Source organism: Guillardia theta (assembly GCF_000315625.1).
Source record: "Guillardia theta CCMP2712 unplaced genomic scaffold GUITHscaffold_16, whole genome shotgun sequence".
Taxonomy (NCBI): Eukaryota; class Cryptophyceae; order Pyrenomonadales; family Geminigeraceae; genus Guillardia; species Guillardia theta.
Genome location: NW_005434658.1, coordinates 803,627 through 821,399, shown reverse-complemented (window position 1 = coordinate 821,399; position 17,773 = coordinate 803,627). Strand labels below are relative to the sequence as shown.

Below are 17,773 nucleotides of genomic sequence, written 5' to 3'. Positions count from 1 at the left end.
ACGTCAACCTGCAGCAGCTGGTGAGGAGGCCGCGCATTTTGCCCTCCTCCTGACCTGCTCCTGTTCATGCAGGCAGAGGCGACGGAAAGGATGTCTCCTGCTGAGATCGCAGCGATCTGCAATGAGGTCTATCCTCCTACTTGCCCTTGTCCTCCTACTCGCCTTCGTCGTCCTTCTTCCCCTCCTCGTCCTCTTTCTCTTCCTCCTTGTCCTTGTCCCCATCTTTGCCCCCATCGTCTTTGTACTGATTTCCTCCTCCCTCTTCCTCCTTGTCGACCTTGTGCTTGTCTTGTTGCTCTCCTCTCGGCTGACGCTGAGATTCACAGGCAGCGATATCTGCAGCAAGGGAAGGGAGGGAGCAGGTGAGCAGTTGAGAAGAGCTGCTAGAGGACCTGAGCGGCTCTACCTCAAGAGAGGCAGAAAAATGAGGGAGGGAGAAGGGTGGAAGCGAGGAGGAGGAGGAGGAGATGAGATGAGAGAGAGGGAGGGAGGGAGGGAGGGAGGGAGGGAGGGAGGGAGGGAGGGAGGGAGGGAGGGAGGGAGGAGGAGGAGGAGGAAGAGGAGGAGGAAGGGGTCGGTTTTTTTTGGCGGGGGGAGGAGGAGGCTGTGGTAACCAGGTTCAACAGGTCAGTGCGAGTGATTTCTGGAACGGACTGGAGAGATATCGAGCTTCTCGAAGCCCCGGCAGCGACGGCTCGTCTACCATCCTCGACGAGCAGGCAAAGTACCAGGTGACTGAATCCTCTCGCCTTCTTCCTCTCCCTCCTCACTTCTTGTTGGACGGCAGAACTGGCAGGAGGTGGTCGGGAGGATGATCGACGAGATCAGGGGAGGCAAAGAGAACTGAGGAGGAAGAGGAGGGGAGAGCAGATGAGTCCTAGCTTCATTTAACTCTGGGATGAAATAGAATCCCCTTTCTCCTGCTCCTGCTCCTGCTCCTTTCATCCCCTATGCATTTACAAGACCAAATATTATACAGAGGATTAGCCTCCTTTCACCTCGACCCCAGCTGAAACTCTCGTTCGAAAGCACGTTCAGCAGCCTCGCCTGCATACCCTTCAGTCTCGAGAGCAGAGAAGGTGGGAGAGGCGGAAAGAGGAGGAGGAGGAGGAGGAGGAGGGTGCAGCAGAAAGGATACATAAAGCCCACTAGTGCGAGTGAAGGAGGAGGAGGCACAGCAATAGGACAAGAGGAGGGAGGATGGGGCAGGGGATAGAGCATACCGCAGCTCTTCCCTCGCTCAACGGCTGCTCGAACTTTAGCGATGAGTCTCTCGAAGTCCTCGTCTCCACCTTGCACGTACTGCTGCTGCCGTATCCTCTTGTTTCCCTCGAACTCCACGATGAAAATCCCTTTCTTCGACTGCTCCAGCGCCTTTCCATGCCTCTTCCCAAGGTACCAGCACCCCTGCCACACTCTCACTCCCTCGTTCTCCTCTCCTTCCTCCCTAGCCCTGCTGCTCTCTTCCTCCTCTTCTACAGAATCCTCCTCTGTCAGCTCCTCTTCAGCTTCCTATCCCTGCTCCTGCTCCTGCTCCTGCTCCTGCTCCTGCTCCTGCTCCTGCTCCACCACAACTGTTTCTCTTCTCCTTGTCCTCTGCATCTCCGTCCCTCCCTCTCCCTCCTCGGCTTCACCTCATACTTGGCCCCCGATGGGAACACGTACGTCCCGAACCCATGCCGCATGTCGTTCTCGTACTGCCCGACGTACGTTGAACCGTCCGGATATTTCTCGATCCCAAACCCTCCCGGCTTATCCCCGAACCAGTCGCCAGCATACTGCAGAAGAAAGAAGGAGCGAGGAGGCGGGGGAGGGGGAGGAAGGAGGGGGAGGAAGGAGGAGGATACAGCGTCAGTGGCCATCTCACAGCCCCTTGTGTTTATCGTCCACCTGAGCTCCGTCCTGCCAGACGAGGCAGCCGCTGCCCTTGCGGATCCCATCCTCGAACTCGCCTGCTCACTTAGTTACGCCAGCATGACAGCAGGGTAGGACCTGCCTGCAAACTTCACGCGCTGCTTTTGATCGTTGGCTGCATACATAATCGAACCGAATCCGTGCGGCTTATCGCCTGTAAGCAAGGGAAGGAAGGTAGGAGAGAGACGAGGAGAGAAGAGGAGAGATCTAGTCACAAACACGAGACGCCATGACGCGAGCTTCACGAACCTCTGAGGTTGCCACGATACCTTGAGCCATCCTGCAGCACTTTCTCGCTCATGTGCGCTGCGTCCTTGCGCTTGCCCGTGACGGACTGCAGCCTCTCCTCACCCCCCAGCACCTTCCCACTCATTTCTCACCTCTACAGGGCCCAGCGAGGGAAGCTTCAACGCAGTTGACTTGACCTGCACAGAAATGAGCCAAAGGTTCGGATATTGGGCAGGATCGGATCACCGAATCTCCCCGTTTCATCTGTCCCCGTATACTGTTGATCTGATTCACAAGACCAAATTCAATGCTCTTCTCCTCTCCTCTCCTCTCCTCTCCTCTCCTCTCCTTCCCTCTCCTCTCCTCTCTTGTCCTCTCCTCCCGCACCTTCTGCACCCCTCTTTGCGGATTCCCCATCATCTCCGGGGCGCACACGACCTCAAAGTCTGCAGCAGCTTCAGCAGCCTTCCGACCCTCCTTGTCACTCACCTCCTTTGGCATTGCCTTTGGCATCGAAGTAGACGTCCAAGTTGTCGGAGACCGCTATACCTCGATGATGGCAAACGTCTGCTAACGTCGCCACCTGAACCGAACCAGGGTCAGCACATGGGTCATGTTTGCCCATCTGCCGCACCTTGGTCAACAGGCGCTTTGCATTCTTCGCCTTGAGGTGGATAGTAACAAACACTTGGAGAGGAGTGGTGGAGGCGGTTGGACTGAAGCTCGACTGATTCTTCTTGAGATCACAAAGTCTCTCAGCATGGGCGACAAGTTGTTCGCAATGGCTTCCATTCGCCTGTTGAACAATCACGAGGCTACCAGACATGAAAGCAAGTCTTCCAACAGAGACAACAATAATCACAGGTCGGACAAACAGGAAACAAAGATGTCCAGTATGTCAAAGGACACTCAAAAAAAAGCACAATATTTGCAATCATCTGAGCAAGGATGCATTACCTGCACCCCACTTCGGACTCTTTCATTGATCTCCTCTTCAACCTCCTTCGCCAGCGCCTTGGCGTCAACACTTTGCTCGCCGTTCGATCTCCTTGAGTAGAACCCGAGCTGATCACCTCTGACTTCATTGCTGTGACAGACGTCAGGTGATGAGGGGAGCAGCTCACTCATCCATCACCTGACAGGCTTGAGGAGCTTCAGCTTCTCCAGCTGCATGCTCTCCCTGCTGATGTCTTCCATCATCTACTACAAGCTCCTTCGATGATGGAAGCGGTTTTTCAACGAGCCCTGGATGCCATGGAAGCTATCCTGAAAGACAAGGAAGAACATCAAATGACTTCGATGAACACTTCAGCTATCATCCCTCACATCGCAGTTTTTGCAACAACCATCGTCAACTAGTACATCTAAACCACATCCTCCATTCCTCCAGCTCTAGAGGAAAGTTGGAAATTCTTTGTGGGCCTCCTCCTGATTCAATATCTTGCCGCACGTGGTGTAACGGTCATACATCTCAACTTGACTTCGTACCATCTTCTCGAATCTCCTCCTCTCCTCCTCCTCTCCTCCTCGTTCCACATCCATTCGTTCTCACAAAGAAAACCTGCCCATTATTTTCTCCAACGCTCGACAATACTATATTACCACCCCTACCCTGCCCACGACCTCTGTTACCATATTTGTTAACCCCCTACCCACTCAGAAATAGTCAAGTACCCACCTCTGACCCAATCCGATTGTTCCTACCCCATGTCATGTGACTACCCACCAGGGAAAGTCCTGTGCAGATCACTATCCCCCCTCGATATCACAAGAACCCTCCAGCATGAACCCTACCACCCTCAAACCTGAACAAGAAAGTAAAAATAAGGGGTCATGATAACGCGAAAACCGAATCTAGGGGGTAGGGGTTATTCGGGAAAAAGAAAGGTTAAGAACGAATTAACGGAAGCAATACGTTTGTAACGGTACAGCAACGAGAAATAACGGCGACCCTCTATTTCCGGTGGGTAGTGTCAAATCGTACCATCGATACTATCAAGAGCTCCTTTCTTTTTAATTTTGACCATAGATCACCCCTTCAATTATCAACCAATATTCTAATATAATGGGGTGGGTTAAGAATCGTTCCCAGGAAGATTGCGAAACCGAGGGGAATGTTCAGCGACAAGCTGGTGAGGGGCAAGTGGTGACGGTGTGTAGGAGAAGTTGCAGGTGAACCAGACTCATCGCTGATTGCCGCAAGGTATTCATCTACTAGATATACTTCAGAGTTCGTCCCTCGGCAGCTGCCTCATCATGATGAGAAGAGCCGCTGCCCTTTTGTTGGTTGTACAGTTATCTGCTGCTTGGAAGTGTATTCCTGAAAACTCGCCAGACTTCGGAACGTGTGCGGGACTAGATAAAGAATGTTGCGAACAGTGGCTGCTGGAGTGCGATCTTCAGTGTTCAAGTATGGTACAGCCTCCTGTATCCATAAATACCCAAGAAGTGAGGAATTTTTCTTGCAAGGACCTTGAGTTAAAATATCGGTGTCAGTGCGAAGGCTCAGATTGTCCAAATACATATTGCGCTTCTTCACAGTGCTACTCAGTTGCTAGCGGAGATGAATGTTCTGCGCCCTGTTCGCCGAAAGTCACCGAGCCAAATTGCCCACAAGGCACCTTCGCAGTCTTCAAGAAGTCATATCCGTTCTGTCCCCAGAACAGTGTGAGGTTTTCATGCGAACATTTTGACAGATGCGAGCCGTACGGTGGAGAAGGGGTGCACACATTGGAGCTTAAGGGCGGAACGAGCCAAGGGCCGGACAAGAGGCTTCTTTCGCGAAAGAACGGCGCGAGCACTCAGAGAGGTTCAGGTCTCTTGCTGATGGTCATGACATTCATATGCTATCTGGCGATTTAGTTTTCGCTGTACTGGCTATTCAGGTGCACGTTCACCACAGAACGACTTTCCAATGGATGTTTTAATCACTACATCCATCTTGGAATGACAGAAAGTCGACAGAGTCAAGTTGGAAGAGACGAGGTGTAAATTTGTGAGCAAGATTGTAAATGGATTGTGTTGGATCCCCTGCTTTTGTTAACTTGCACATAATGAAGTTATTCATTCATTTTGCGTTGATTCATTCATTCGAGGTAAACAGCAAAATAATTCGGCTGTTAATAAACAAAGAAAGAGTTTTGAACAGCAAGTCGTCAATTCACTTTGATATCTTACACCTAATCGCTCCCACGCCATCTTTGTGATAGCACCTGAGGCCAGATGCCACAGTTTTGAGCTCTACTCCGAAACTGAAGGCAGCACACGTTTCTGAAAGGTGTACCCAGTGGTTTGAGGAACCACAGTTTGTCGAGGTTCGAGATGATAATCAAAAGTGTTGAGGTCATCAACAGGTTCCCACCAGCTCGCCCAAGGTGAGATGCTGAGACCGGGGTCACAGATAGGCTGTACCCATGGCCTGATAACAGTCTCGTCAGATATCGAAGGAGGTAATGTATTGAGTTGCTAACCCGCTCGTTGCTGCAGTGCCAAAATCTGGCTGGTTGTAGACAATAGCTCCAGGCTTACAATCCGAATGGCCATATCGCCATCTTAGAATCATTCCTTCCGCTGTGCAGGCCTGCCTCATGGATCATTGGAGTACAGAACAACTTATGGACAAAACGGATCCAGTTGGGTGCATGATTGAGTCCAGAGAAAGCATCTCTACAATGAGCTGTACTAGACTATGGCATAAATCAGGTTGCAAACCGCTAAGAAACATATCCAGCACAGCCCGATTCCTAATTTTTTCTCATAGTTTGCAGTCAGAAACAATGAACGACAACTCTATTGCAACGAAGTTGGCTTTGAGTTGGATGCATATTTACTCTATTCATCTCCTTCTTCCTGCATTGGTCAGCTTTCTCTTCCTAGTCCCCCTTCCCTGGCCCTTGTCTTTCGCTCTTCATGTTTGACCATGGCCTTTCGTCCCACCGTTGCGGCCGTTACAAAGACCGTGGTGATGAAACGGTCTTTAAAGAAGTTTTGAATTCACAGGAAAATCAGACCAACAAACTATGGCCGTCGGTTGTATGGTGAGCTGACATGGGAGAGTGAGGGAGGGCGGGCGGGAACGACGGAAGGAGGAGAGGGAGGACAGAGAGGAGGAGAGACAGAGGAAGGGAAGAGGGTCCACGGGTGAAGATGGAGGGAGATGATGGTCGGATCTCTCGAGTTAGGACCATTTCATGAAGGCGGGGGAACACGGCGAACTTGTCGCCATGACACTCAGATGACTCCCATGCCGCAAATTTTGTTCTGACCATGCTGGCTGCAGCTCGTCCCGTCCATGCTCTGATCGACAAGTTCGTGAGTCTGTGAGCCGAGGTCCAGGATGGACATCTTGGACTTGGAAGAGGTGGACGATCTCGATGACTTCGACCTCGGCCCATCCTCTGCCTCCGTTGCTCCTCACAAGCCGCGTCCGATCGATGTTTCTAAGTGGAGCAGCAAGGAGGAGGCAACTGCTCAAGAACCGCAGGTTAAGCACGCTGAGGTAGAGAAGTTTGTGCTGGACGCGGAGGAAGTCCGTCCATTCACCCCCGACGAGGAGCCTCCCCGCGCTGGCCCTGTGGAGGAGGCGGTGCAAACCTTCTCTTCCAGACCGAAGGAGGTCGACAAGGCCTCGGAGCTCCTCAATCGGATCAACCAGCGAGCCAAGGAAGGAGGAGGATCGACAGGGAGCAAGGAGGCGAAGGGAGGGCAGGTGCCGGAGCTCCATGTGTTCGACGCACAGGGGACAGCTCCTCCCATTCTCAGCGAGTCCAAGTTTCGCTTCTTCCTCGGGCGATGGCTGCAGACCATCGCAGGAGGCCCCAAGCTGACGGGGAGCGAAGGTTGCGTCTCTCTCTCGCTCACTGCAGGGCAGGCGGCCATGTGGCTCCTCCCAGCAGTCGTCGGCATCGCCATGTCGATTGTCTCAGAGAAGATGCAGACATGGGTGGCGGGTCTGATAGCAGGAGGTGTTCAGTTGGTGGTCAGCCTGCTCCTCTCAGCAGCGAGGGAGAGGAGATCCAACAGGGTCGCTTCCTCCTCACCCGCACGTGGCAACATGCTGGCGGATGAGGATGAGGTTGACTTTGGATTGTGCTCCTCTCGAGGTTTTCTCTTCATCTTCCCCCCGCGAGGAGCAAGAAGCATCTTCTATGTCCTCACATCCTCCTGCGCGTTGGGCCTCCTGGTCGTCTACATGCAGCCGACAAGAGTTAAACTGGCCTTAGCCACGAGCAGCGATGCGAGTCTGGGTGAGTCTCCACGAGCCCTTGACGACCTCTGACTTTCTCCTCTCCATTCTTCTTCCCTCATTATCCCCTCACCGTGTCTTCCTCCTCCTCATCTGTTGCTCTTCTCTGACTTCTCCTCTCTCCTCACTGCACAGCCGTATACTCCCTCTTTGCCTGGATCAGCATCTCCCTCGCGCTCTACTCCCTGAACGCGTATGCTCCTCCTGAACTCAACAGGTACACCAGCGATCCAGAGGACGGGCTTCTCGGTCCTCTCTCCCGCACCTTCCACATCTTTTGCCTGGGGGCACCTGCTCTCTCCTCTTCCTCCCTCGACGTGCTCCCTCTTCGCATCCTCCTCCTCCTTCTCCCGCTCCTTTGGACCTTCGGGTCCCTGCCCGGCATGAGCGTCGGTCTCGAGTGGGCAGCGGAGCAGGGGATGATACATCTTGCCGGTGCCTCTCCCTCCTCCTCCTCCGCGCGGCTCTGGCTGGGTCTCCTCCTCGCATGCGGCAACGTCTGCGCCTGCGTCGCCCTTCTCCTCTCGTCAGGTCTCAACGTCTCCTTGGCGGCAGCAGCAGGGATCGGCTTCCTGCTCAGCCATGACCTCCTCCTCCTCCCGACCGACCTGCTGGCCTCCTGCTCTGGAGGGAAGCGGATGGAGAGAAGTGCATCCCCTCTCGGAGCTCATACAGGAGCCCTAGCGAGGCTTCTGGTCAGACTGGTGACAGCGGTCGTGCTTGTCGGGGCTCCTCTCCTTCTGGAGTGGAGGTGGAAGGAGGTAGGCGGACATGTAGAGATGCAAGAGAGGAATTGACAGGCTGACAGGACGTGGGGGCCTACTTGCAGCAGCATAGAGAGGTGTTGCTTTTATTGGACCTTGCCCTCTCGCTGCTCCTCCTCCTCTCCTGGATCTCCTCCTCGCTGCAAGCTCCCCTGCTCCTCCTCGTCTTCTCCAACCCCTGGAGGAGGCACAGGGTGCAAAAGGAGGGAACGAAGTCTTGGGGCGGAAGCTTCTTGCCCGCCGTCCACAGCGGAGCCATGTGGTGCAGCAAGAGGATCATGTTCGCTTGTGTGCTTCTGCACGCGGAGGCCTCCTCCTTCTCCTCCTCCTCCTCCTCCTCCTCCTCCTACCTCAATTTCTCTCTCCTCTTCCAGCAGGTGGCGCTGACGAGGATCCTTCGCAAGCTCTGGCAGGCTCCCTCAAGCTCCCTGCTTGAGCTCGTCGTTGCCGTGTGGTACATCCGAGCACGAGGATGCGGGGGGAGCACAGACACTTGGTGCTCCCTCCCCGTCATCTCGCTGTGTGCTGGTTGGATCCTCAGCCGCTGCTCCGACTGTCTCTCCAAGTCCTCCTTTGCCCTGGTCCTCGCCGTCACCTCTTGGACAGACGTCAAGCAAAGGTCCGCACAAGCTCGTCGCATCCTCCAGCTCCTTGTCCTCGGGCTTCCCTTCGCCGCCGCCATCCTGCTAGTTTCCTCCTTCTTGTCTGCCCCTCTCCTCCCTGTGCTCGGAGTGCCTCTCTTCCTCATCGGCTTTCCCCGCCCTCGCAGGCACTGGCCGCAGACAGCCTCCTTCTCCTCTTCCTCCTTCGATGCCGCCTACTACCAGCAGCTCGTCCCTTCCCTCTCATCCTCCCTGCTCCGAGCACTGCGCCAGGGCTCGCTGGGCTTCGGGTGGGCGGGAGACGAAATGCTGCTGGTGAGGAGGGAGGGGATGCTTCTGTTCGTGCAACTGCTGGAGCAGGGGAGCGACTACGTTCACTTCCTCTTCAAGGGGCTCGAGTTTCAAGAGACAAGCTGCCATCACGTGGAGGCAGGCGCAGTGGAGGAGGCGATGAACGAGGCTTTGCAGGACTCCTCCTCCTCCTCCTCCTCCTCCTCCTCTCTTCGACAACTCATCGGCAAACGGCTCATGACGGCCATAGTCCCCGTCTGCATCCTGCCGGTCGAGCTCTACTCCATAGGCGACATCCAGCTGACTGGTGTCATCGACCGACCTGAGAACTCCTCAGCTCTGGCCCAGCTATTCTCCTCTGCCCTCACTTGGCTCCTTCACCTCCGCCTCTCGCATGGCCTTCCATCCTCATGGTTTGACTTCCACCAGCTGGAGGATCTGCTGGGTATGCCTCTTGACCAGTGCGAGTTTGATAGTTTCGACGACGAGTGGGCGAAGTATGTTGGGATGGGAGGAGGAGGAGGAGGGGGAGGAGGAGGAGGCGAGCGGGGTGTGGGGAGAAAGGAGGAGCCGGCGAAGAGATCTACATTACAAGAGCAGCAGACAGACGGGGGCAACGCGCAGCCGTTCAACGAATTCGAAGTTTCGCATCCAACGACACTCATAGCGGATTCAGGTCCCCTCTTCTCCTCTCCTCCTCTCCTCCCTTCCCCTCTTCGCCTGTCCCTCCAGCTGACTGGTACCAGGGAGCATCAAAACCAAGGCTTCGCTTCCGGTACTGGAGCTGGAGGAGGAGGAGGACCTCGAGGACTTCATTGACAAGCTCACGGTACGTTCCCCTCCTTTCGTCTACCTCCTCAACCCTTCTCCTCCTCAGGTGTCTGCAAAGGATTTCGGGCAGGGAGAGCAGCACGTGAAGGATCGCGAGGAGCTGGTGGTGGAGACAAGCACAAGTTGCTCGGGCGTCAAATTCGGCAGCGCAGAGCAGGAGAAGGAACAGGGGAGGTCGACCTCTCTTGTCAAGTACACCAACACAGAGAACAGCAAGCTCTTGCTCTCCCTGCGCAGACTGCACGCTGCCTGCTGGGGTGTTGTGGAGGAGTGGGGGCACACGACATCTTCGAGCGGGCCGGACCACGTAGTCAGCCTCTTCCAGGAGCAGTTACCGTCCTCCCTGCACGCGAGGTGGCTCGAGGAGCGGCATGACCTCAAGAAGCTCGTCCTCCAGGCTTACAAGTACGCGTTCAAGTTCGTATACGACATGAGGTTGCTACCCTCGCCCTGCCCTTCCTCTCCTCTCCTCCCCTACCTGCCCTCTCCTCTCCTCCCCTACCTGCCCTCTCCTCTCCTCCCCTATCCTCTCCTCCCCTACCTGCCCTCTCCTCTCCTCCCCTACCTGCCCTCTCCTCTCCTCCCCTACCTGCCCCCTCCTCTCCCCAACGCGTCCAGCTGAATGGTCTTCAGCGTCTACGGCCTTGAGAGGAGCCACGAGGAGCTGCGAGACGCGTTCAACTCCTACGACAACGAGTGGCAGCTGGGCTCTGAGTCCAGCGCAGACTGGGCAGAGGCCGTGGAGAAGGTGATGAAGAAGCCTCCAGTCCTCTTCCTCCTCACGTGCTCGCAGAGGACCCCGAACCTCATGGCTGTCTTCAAGGACCAGGGGACCTACCGAGCTCGCGTTGCCACCCTGATGAAGTCGGAGATGCAGGTGACTAGCCCGCGTGCTCCCCAGCTCCAGCCCAGCATGACGGGCCGGCAGGTGGCCAGGCTCAACGGGGAGAGCGTCCGCGGCTTGTGGTCGGCTCTCAACATGGAGCTGCTCTACTTTGCCAACGACGACGATGAGAGATACTCGATCCAGGCACCGGGAGCGATGTAGCGTCAAGCTGCCGGCTGACGCTCTTACAGGCCAATACAAGGTTACTGCGGAACATGGTGATCCAGGCTGCTCCTCCTCCTCTCGGTTCGTGTGACCTGCCAGGCTCCGTCCTGACCACTGAGATGCCTGCAGGCTATCCTCTCTACATGACCTGCCGTGCAGAGTATGCACAAGGGATGTGAACACACGTCAAGGGATGCGTAACAAGTGGAGAGTCGAAGGCAGAAATCTGTCAAGACATCTGTAAATTATACACGTAAAACATCTACATCGGTTGCCCTGGAAGCGTCAGAAATTTCAGCTCGAACCATTCCCTTTGGCTTGTCCCCTGGGTACTCGAAGCACGAACTGCCCCAAGATGCATCACTACCTCCTGCCCATGGACCAAGCTGGAACGAGGAGAGAGGAGAGTCTGCTCTGACTCCATGGGCAGTGAGTTCACTCCCTCCTGCTTCTTTTCATCCCCCACTCCCTGCTTCTTTGCATCTTCCGCTCTCTCCTCCTTCTTGCCATCTCCCACTCTCTGTCTTTGACCTTCCTCTCCCCTCTTGCAGCAGAAACCGTCAGACGAAGGACTCTGCCTCCCGTGGGCGAAACAGTATATCTTCCTTGTCTTCATGTCATGCGCATCTCGAGCGCTCACGCTCCCGGTGTCACCCTTTTTACATCCTTGAGACTTGCAGAAGCTGCATGCCTGAGACTCGTATGCCTCCCATCCCCGCCTCCGCGCTTCGTTGCAGCATCGGTTCCAGAACGGATCGAAGATGAACAGACCTTTCAGCCCCAGGTCAACATGAGCCGTGGACACGAAAGCGCTCCTCGCGCAGCAGAAGGGCGACTCATCGCCGGGTTGTCTACGAGCATGGCAGCATGGGCACTTGTCCTTCGCCTCGCTCCCTGGCGTCAACTTCCCGATCGCATGCAAGACCTCTTCCGGCACCCTGCTTGTGTTGTAGCCAATGCAGAAGTGTGGGAGGCATCCATGGCTCTCCGCAGACGATCTAAGTTCACGCTGCATTTGAGCTTGTTCCGCCTTTGCTGGACCTCACTGCACCTAAAGGTGAGCGTTAAGGCTATCCAGACTGGATTTTTTTCCTTCAACTCGAGCACATCCAAGGGACCGTGGAAAGAAGAGGAAACAAGAGAGGCATGGAGTACCAGTGAAACAGCGAGGAAAGGAAGGATTTCGAGGTTGTCAAGATGCGGGAAGGAGAGGAGAAAGCGAGGGGAAGGAGGAGGAGGAGGAAGAGACGGCAAGATAATTTAGGAGGAGCGACAGAATTTAGGAGGGAGCAGATCAACTGGTTTGCGTTCATTGAAAGTCTGAAATTTTTGTGAAAGATTCTTTACTATTTTGAAATTGTCCTTATTATGTTGGAGGTTACGATCAGATTTGGAAGCATCATCGATTGGACCCGGGGTCCAACAAGTTTGTCCTTCCCCCTATCTGTTCTCTCGACCACCCCCTCAATTCCCCTCATATCACCCCTACCCCTACCTACCTTTACAATCACACCCCAACTTCAAACCAAGGTAAAATTACCACCCCTACCCTTGTTTTTCGAGTAAAAATCACCCCCCTCCGGTCTCCCTCCACCCCACTTTTTAAAACATCTACACTTGTCTCCATTCCCGGGACGTACCTATAAAAGTAGTAGTAGGTAACATTGGAGGATGTAGGGGTGGGTGGGTTGAGAAAGGTGGGTACTTCATGGACATATATGGGGTTGCTTTTCACAAATGGTTAAAACAGGGGGTGGGGGTTATCTGGTGTTCCATCATCGGAGGGTCCCCGGTGTTTCAACAATATCAGAAGGGTGGGGGTTATCGAGTAAAGTACCCACCCCTCGAACTGTTCACCACCCCTTCAAATTCCTTTGTCTACCGGGTTCCTTGTTGCCAGCAACGGGCAGACAAGTCAACACCCAAGGGGTACTCCCAACCTTTTGGTTTCTGGGGTACCCCCTTGTTTCCCTCTGATCATATAGAAATGACCCGGTGGTTTTCTACTTAGCCCCCACCCCCTGAAATCACTGCCAAGGCCACCCTTACCCCCTTCTTTACAACCTTTTTGAGTATATCACCGGTGCCACGAATAATTTGACGATGGCAACCCTTCAATTGATGGGTCTTTTACAGGGTGAGATGGGGGTATTTCACTACCCCTACCCCGGAGGATTACTACCTACCCTTGTTGCTCAACCCCGAACTTCTCTCACCCTCTCGGCCATGGCTGGATGCGATTGTAGGGAGGGAATGTCGAGGAGACTGAGAGATAGAGGGCGGGAGAGGAGATGGATGCGACGAGGAGAAGAATGAAGAGACAGAGTGACGGCAGGAGGAAGGGATGTTTCTTGCAAGGGATGAGGAGCCCATGAATGTAGGGAAACAGAGTTCAAAGGGAGAAGACCGAAACACGGAGTGTTTGTGAGGGCCAGGATGGTGAAACATCGAGGCAGGGACGAGCAGTCGTGGAGTCGAGATCTTGTTCTAGAGGAGAGTTTTGGTCTTCGGCATGTCTTCGAACCCACATGTTTGGAGGAGCATCTTCAAACCAAGTCGATTTGAGCAGCATAAAACGGAACAGCCCTGATCGCTAGCATGAGAGCTCAAGACGTTTTGGCATAGGGCTCTGTGCAGTGAAGGAGAGGATAGAGCTCTGTTGTGAACGTAGTGAAATCGCCCGAATACCCAGAATGTCCGCTATGTTCCTCTAGAAAACTTCGAGATCTGTTGGCGACTTAACAGTAATGCGTTTCCCTTCAGGCATGAACATACAAGACGACGACAGCATCAGTCCTGATGGAGGAACGGGCGACGATGCATTCTCAGCAGAGACTGAAGAGGACAAGAAAAAACGACGACAGGATCGGCATAGAACGTTGGAGAGGCGCCGGCGCGAGCGAACGCAAGAATTGCTGAACCAGATCCAGGTACATGCATTTTCAAGAGCTGTGTCAGGTGCAGCTGAGAATTTGTCGGTAGGCTGAAATCGAAAGACAAACGGGTAGAAGGCAGCCAGGAGCCTCCAGCTTCACTCTCAACAAGGCGCTCGCTCATGTCGTAACCCATGTTCGTAGAGTCCGTGACCAGTCGGACAAGAAAGATAGCTCGCAGGACCCGGAGGCAGCTCTCGACCTGTCTGCCTTAGGTCTGGGGGAATCAAAGCCGGTGGAGGATCCGGCGGCTACCGAGGACATGGAACTACTCAAGGCAGCTGTGATGGCTTGCGAGTCTCCGATCGCATTTGTTTGCATGGACGGGGGAATCATCGAGACGAATTTCGCCTTCGGGGACATGCTGGGGTACTCAACTGAAGAGCTGTGTGGAAACACTTTGTACATGCACTCGGTGCCAGAAGACATGGCGCACTTGATGTCAGCTGTTTGCGATCTCATCACGCACAAGAGCACGCAGGTTGAGCGACAGATTCGCCTACTTCACAGGCAAGGCCATCATGTCGAATGCAAACTGGACATGTTCGGGAACAAGGCAAAGGTGAAACAACGTCTGTCATTGATTGCTCGTAACTCGTTGATTGCAGGATAAAGTGTATATACTGGTGTACGCCACAGAAGTAAATCCGAGCCCCCAGCGTCAACAAATCCTTCATGTCAGTCTTGAGAATGGAAAAGTCAACAACAAATCTTCTGGTAGGCAAGCGATCACGAACGCTCAGATACAGTCAGATTTGTATCAGCATGGTCACTTCTTCCCGTCAGGCAACGCTCATCAGCAGCAGATCGCCGCACACCCTGTTCCCCCTGCCCAAGAGGCGAAGCCGCACGTTGACACAGCCAACCCCATCCCCAACGTGTTTCACCATGGGCCTGCCGTTGGGTCCGAAGGGTGGCGATCAGATCGGCCTCAGGGGCTCGGCGGGTTGAACAATCACTTCCCGTCACCTATGCTGAATCATCAGACCCCGATGACGGTACGCGGGTGGCTGAGATTTGACCTTGATGCTCACACGCTTTGCAGCAGAACTACGGCCAAGCAAACCTTGCGATCCCAGGATGGAACCAGCAAATGCAAGTGCACCAACAATTTGGAGTGGCGCGAACAAGCGAGCAGCTCCCATCCAACGTTGCAAAACCACCAACAAGCTCCCCTGTCGTCGATGCGTCCAGGAAGAAACCGTTGGACATTCAGGTCCCCTGATAAGCCAAGAGTCTGACAATGATCCTGACTACCGTAAACTGCAGACGACCAACATGTTGTCGTCAGACCCGGTGGGCTTGAGGCCGAATGGTAAGGAGTGATGTGTCCTTGTGTCCTGTGATCAGATGCAGGCGGGATAGCGCAAGTAGGAGGCAACCACGTCAATGGTGCGGCATGGTTTGGTCTTGCTCATACTCCACACGCGCCCCTCACTCCACATGGGCTGTTGAACCATCAGGTTGATACCTCACGCTCTCCTGACTCCCTTCTGACGAGCAAACAGCCACACACACCAGGCAGCAATTCTTTGCATGACGACCTGCTGTGGCTGGAGGTGAGCTCGAGTGAAGTCTACCTGATGTCGTGATGGTCGCGCTTGCAGGGCAACGACCTCGACAGCAATCCTCTCCTGGAGGGAGGAGCCTCGGTGGCAGCAAGTGAGATAAAAGGGCTGCGATGACGCTGCATGTGACACCCCCCCGCAGGTCACTCTGTCGACTCGTTTCCCACAGGCCTGATATCTGCTCATCGCTTTCTGAGTTCTATATGAGCATGTTGTAATGGATCCTTGCATGTGTATACCGGCAACGATAACTTTGTCTCTGTTAATAACGTAAATTACAACCTTGAACCTGACTCTCGTGTTGAAACGTTCCCATGTGCGTGAGGGGCATGAGCGGGGTCTCTTCACGAGCAGCATGCTCGTTGGAGCGTCTTGCTCGCGTCCTGCATGTGCGTCAGGAAGAACAGGGAGACGAGAGGGAGCGATGCCTTGTTGAGCTTGAAGTGATGGCCGAAGAGAACGTGCCCAAACCCAATCCCGAGGCAGACGGAGGTGAAGAGCCCGACGTTGAACGTCATCGCAATGAACATCAGCGAGTAATCGAGGGCAAGCGTCATCCCTGCCAGCGCCCCCCGGCACATGTTCTGCCTCAGCTGCAGTCCACCGTGTCAGCTCCTCTGAAGCCTGTGGTAGGGCCAGCCCGAACCTCACGGTACGACTGCGGCAGCAGGTGCACGTCCTCCATCTCGCGGACGTTTCGCCTGCAGGAGGAGGATGAGCAGGAATAAGAGCGAGGGGAGGTGAACCTCAAGCTCGTCGTCATTTCAAGAAGCTCCGAGCTGGTCGATTCTTCTGCTTCACTGCTCTCCCTCCCCGCAGCCTCGGAGAGCGCAAACGAAATCTCGAGCCTCAGCTGAAACTTGTCACAGCGGGACGACGCAAACGTGCTGATCACCTTCGCCACCTTCAAGAGGATGTCCATGACGCCCATGAGAATGATCGCCAGGCAGCTCCACGTGTAGCGAGGAACGCTGCATGGCACCCATCGCTTGAACAAGATGTAGTCTGACGACGATCAAGGCTCACTCATCTCTTAGCAGACATGAACGGAATTTACCGTTGAAGCCAAAGTGAAAGTACATCTGCATCACTCCTGAACACTCGCCCTCGCTGTCTTCCCCACAGAACGCTGTCAAGCCTCCCTGGCTCTGCCAGCAAACCTTCACCCCAGCAGTCACCGCAGCACCACAGTTTCACTGACCTCCGCGCACATTTCAGACCATGGCTTGCAATCGGCCATCATCATCGATAAACAGAGTCTGCAGCAGCCATCAGAGCAGGCGCAGCAGCCGTCCTTTATCACCTGCTGAGGGTACCCAGTGGATCCGGGCAGGATGCGAACGTGGCGGCCGAGCACTGAGAGCATCCCTGCATGTCCGGCATCTCCTTGCAGAGGGCCGAGACACTCTCGAGAGACTGCTGAGACGAGATCAGGCCTGGTACGTGCTGCAGATTTGGGTCTTTGCACTGCCGCACAGCTGTATCGTTCCTCTGACAGAGTTTGGTGTAGTTTGAACATCCCGCAAGTCCCTGCCTCCATGTGTGAGAGTCGCTCCGTCGCCGCACCTCACCGTGACCTTCACGTCTTCCTTCACTTGAGCAGAGCACAAGTCAGACAAGAGGCTCCAGCGCAGGCAGAAGTTTCCATTCATCCTCCCATCCTCACAGCTACGTTTGATGCTGCACACCAGTCACCGGGAGGCTCGCGCAAGGCAACTCACCTGCAACCAGACAGCCATGGCGCATGCGTGCAGACCGAGTTGATATCATCCAGAACAGCTTCAGTGTCATCTGCCCTCAGGTCAACCCGATCGGATAAATTCAAGTGCAAGAGGAATACAAAACAAATCCGCATCAGAGCACCAAGGTTGTGACGGATCTTGGAAGCAGGTACTGGCGTTTCAATAATCAAACAACAGGTCGCAAAGGTAATTTGTTGTCTCTTACCTCTTCTCTTGCGTACTAACTGTCAGGAAGAGAAGAAACAAGACAAGTGCTCGCATTACTCTGAGCCACTTCCAATCTGTCTTCCTTCCACTATTCTCCTTCCTTCTTCTTCCCAACCCTTTCTCGTACTTGTTCTCCCACCGTCGCCGCCTCTCTCCTCTTCCTTCTCCTCCGTTAGTCCTTCTCTTACCTCTGTCTCCTTCTCCTTCACCTTCACCTCCTTCTGCTTCTGCTTCTGCTTCTCCTCCTCTTCCTCGTTTTCGTCCTCGTCCTCGTCCTCGTCCTCGTCCTTCTTCTTCTCCGTCTCCTTCTCCTTCTCCCTCCCTTCACATCATTTGCGCCTCCATCGTCAGCGTCACAACCCACCAACTTTTGCCTTCGCGTTCATCTTCTACACCA

The 17,773-nt window shown here is 54.5% G+C and overlaps 7 protein-coding genes across 7 annotated transcripts; 3 read left to right on the top strand and 4 right to left on the bottom strand.

The window, feature by feature from the left end:
* Nucleotides 1-825: 825 nt before the first annotated feature.
* Nucleotides 826-2,067, bottom strand: GUITHDRAFT_93193 (hypothetical protein). The gene is made up of 5 exons (XM_005836957.1): nucleotides 1,997-2,067; nucleotides 1,891-1,952; nucleotides 1,635-1,778; nucleotides 1,224-1,407; nucleotides 826-1,047 (listed from the first exon to the last, which is right to left on the bottom strand). The coding sequence occupies exons 1-5, from the start codon at nucleotides 2,037-2,039 to the stop codon at nucleotides 995-997; spliced, it is 486 nt and encodes a 161-aa protein (XP_005837014.1). The 5' UTR covers nucleotides 2,040-2,067; the 3' UTR covers nucleotides 826-994.
* On the bottom strand, nucleotides 2,055-3,410 carry GUITHDRAFT_162015 (hypothetical protein; the record flags this gene model as incomplete). Its single annotated transcript, XM_005836956.1, has 8 exons — nucleotides 3,278-3,410; nucleotides 3,100-3,229; nucleotides 2,632-2,938; nucleotides 2,530-2,588; nucleotides 2,389-2,427; nucleotides 2,295-2,339; nucleotides 2,164-2,248; nucleotides 2,055-2,068 (listed from the first exon to the last, which is right to left on the bottom strand). Coding segments are annotated over exons 1-8 (744 nt in total), but the record flags the coding sequence as incomplete, so codon positions are not given.
* A 3,068-nt stretch (nucleotides 3,411-6,478) lies between these two features.
* On the top strand, nucleotides 6,479-7,420 carry GUITHDRAFT_104430 (hypothetical protein; the record flags this gene model as incomplete). The annotated part of the gene is made up of 1 exon (XM_005836955.1): nucleotides 6,479-7,420. One exon carries the CDS (start codon nucleotides 6,479-6,481, stop codon nucleotides 7,418-7,420), a length of 942 nt encoding a protein of 313 aa, XP_005837012.1.
* Nucleotides 7,421-8,408: 988 nt separating this feature from the next.
* Nucleotides 8,409-10,923, top strand: GUITHDRAFT_104429 (hypothetical protein; the record flags this gene model as incomplete). The annotated part of the gene is made up of 6 exons (XM_005836954.1): nucleotides 8,409-9,720; nucleotides 9,791-9,873; nucleotides 9,922-10,310; nucleotides 10,509-10,623; nucleotides 10,669-10,752; nucleotides 10,804-10,923. The coding sequence occupies 6 exons, from the start codon at nucleotides 8,409-8,411 to the stop codon at nucleotides 10,921-10,923; spliced, it is 2,103 nt and encodes a 700-aa protein (XP_005837011.1).
* Nucleotides 10,924-11,188: 265 nt separating this feature from the next.
* On the bottom strand, nucleotides 11,189-11,941 carry GUITHDRAFT_104428 (hypothetical protein; the record flags this gene model as incomplete). Its single annotated transcript, XM_005836953.1, has 1 exon — nucleotides 11,189-11,941. The coding sequence occupies one exon, from the start codon at nucleotides 11,939-11,941 to the stop codon at nucleotides 11,189-11,191; it is 753 nt and encodes a 250-aa protein (XP_005837010.1).
* Nucleotides 11,942-13,673: 1,732 nt separating this feature from the next.
* GUITHDRAFT_104427 (hypothetical protein) lies at nucleotides 13,674-15,634 on the top strand (the record flags this gene model as incomplete). Its single annotated transcript, XM_005836952.1, has 9 exons — nucleotides 13,674-13,856; nucleotides 13,909-14,421; nucleotides 14,468-14,857; nucleotides 14,905-15,075; nucleotides 15,129-15,174; nucleotides 15,216-15,322; nucleotides 15,368-15,418; nucleotides 15,467-15,521; nucleotides 15,570-15,634. The coding sequence occupies 9 exons, from the start codon at nucleotides 13,674-13,676 to the stop codon at nucleotides 15,632-15,634; spliced, it is 1,581 nt and encodes a 526-aa protein (XP_005837009.1).
* Nucleotides 15,635-15,771: 137 nt separating this feature from the next.
* Nucleotides 15,772-17,762, bottom strand: GUITHDRAFT_135702 (hypothetical protein; the record flags this gene model as incomplete). The annotated part of the gene is made up of 12 exons (XM_005836951.1): nucleotides 15,772-16,020; nucleotides 16,074-16,128; nucleotides 16,174-16,280; nucleotides 16,323-16,432; nucleotides 16,485-16,587; nucleotides 16,629-16,686; nucleotides 16,731-16,957; nucleotides 16,999-17,107; nucleotides 17,149-17,320; nucleotides 17,375-17,393; nucleotides 17,565-17,698; nucleotides 17,741-17,762. The coding sequence occupies 12 exons, from the start codon at nucleotides 17,760-17,762 to the stop codon at nucleotides 15,772-15,774; spliced, it is 1,365 nt and encodes a 454-aa protein (XP_005837008.1).
* Nucleotides 17,763-17,773: the final 11 nt, after the last annotated feature.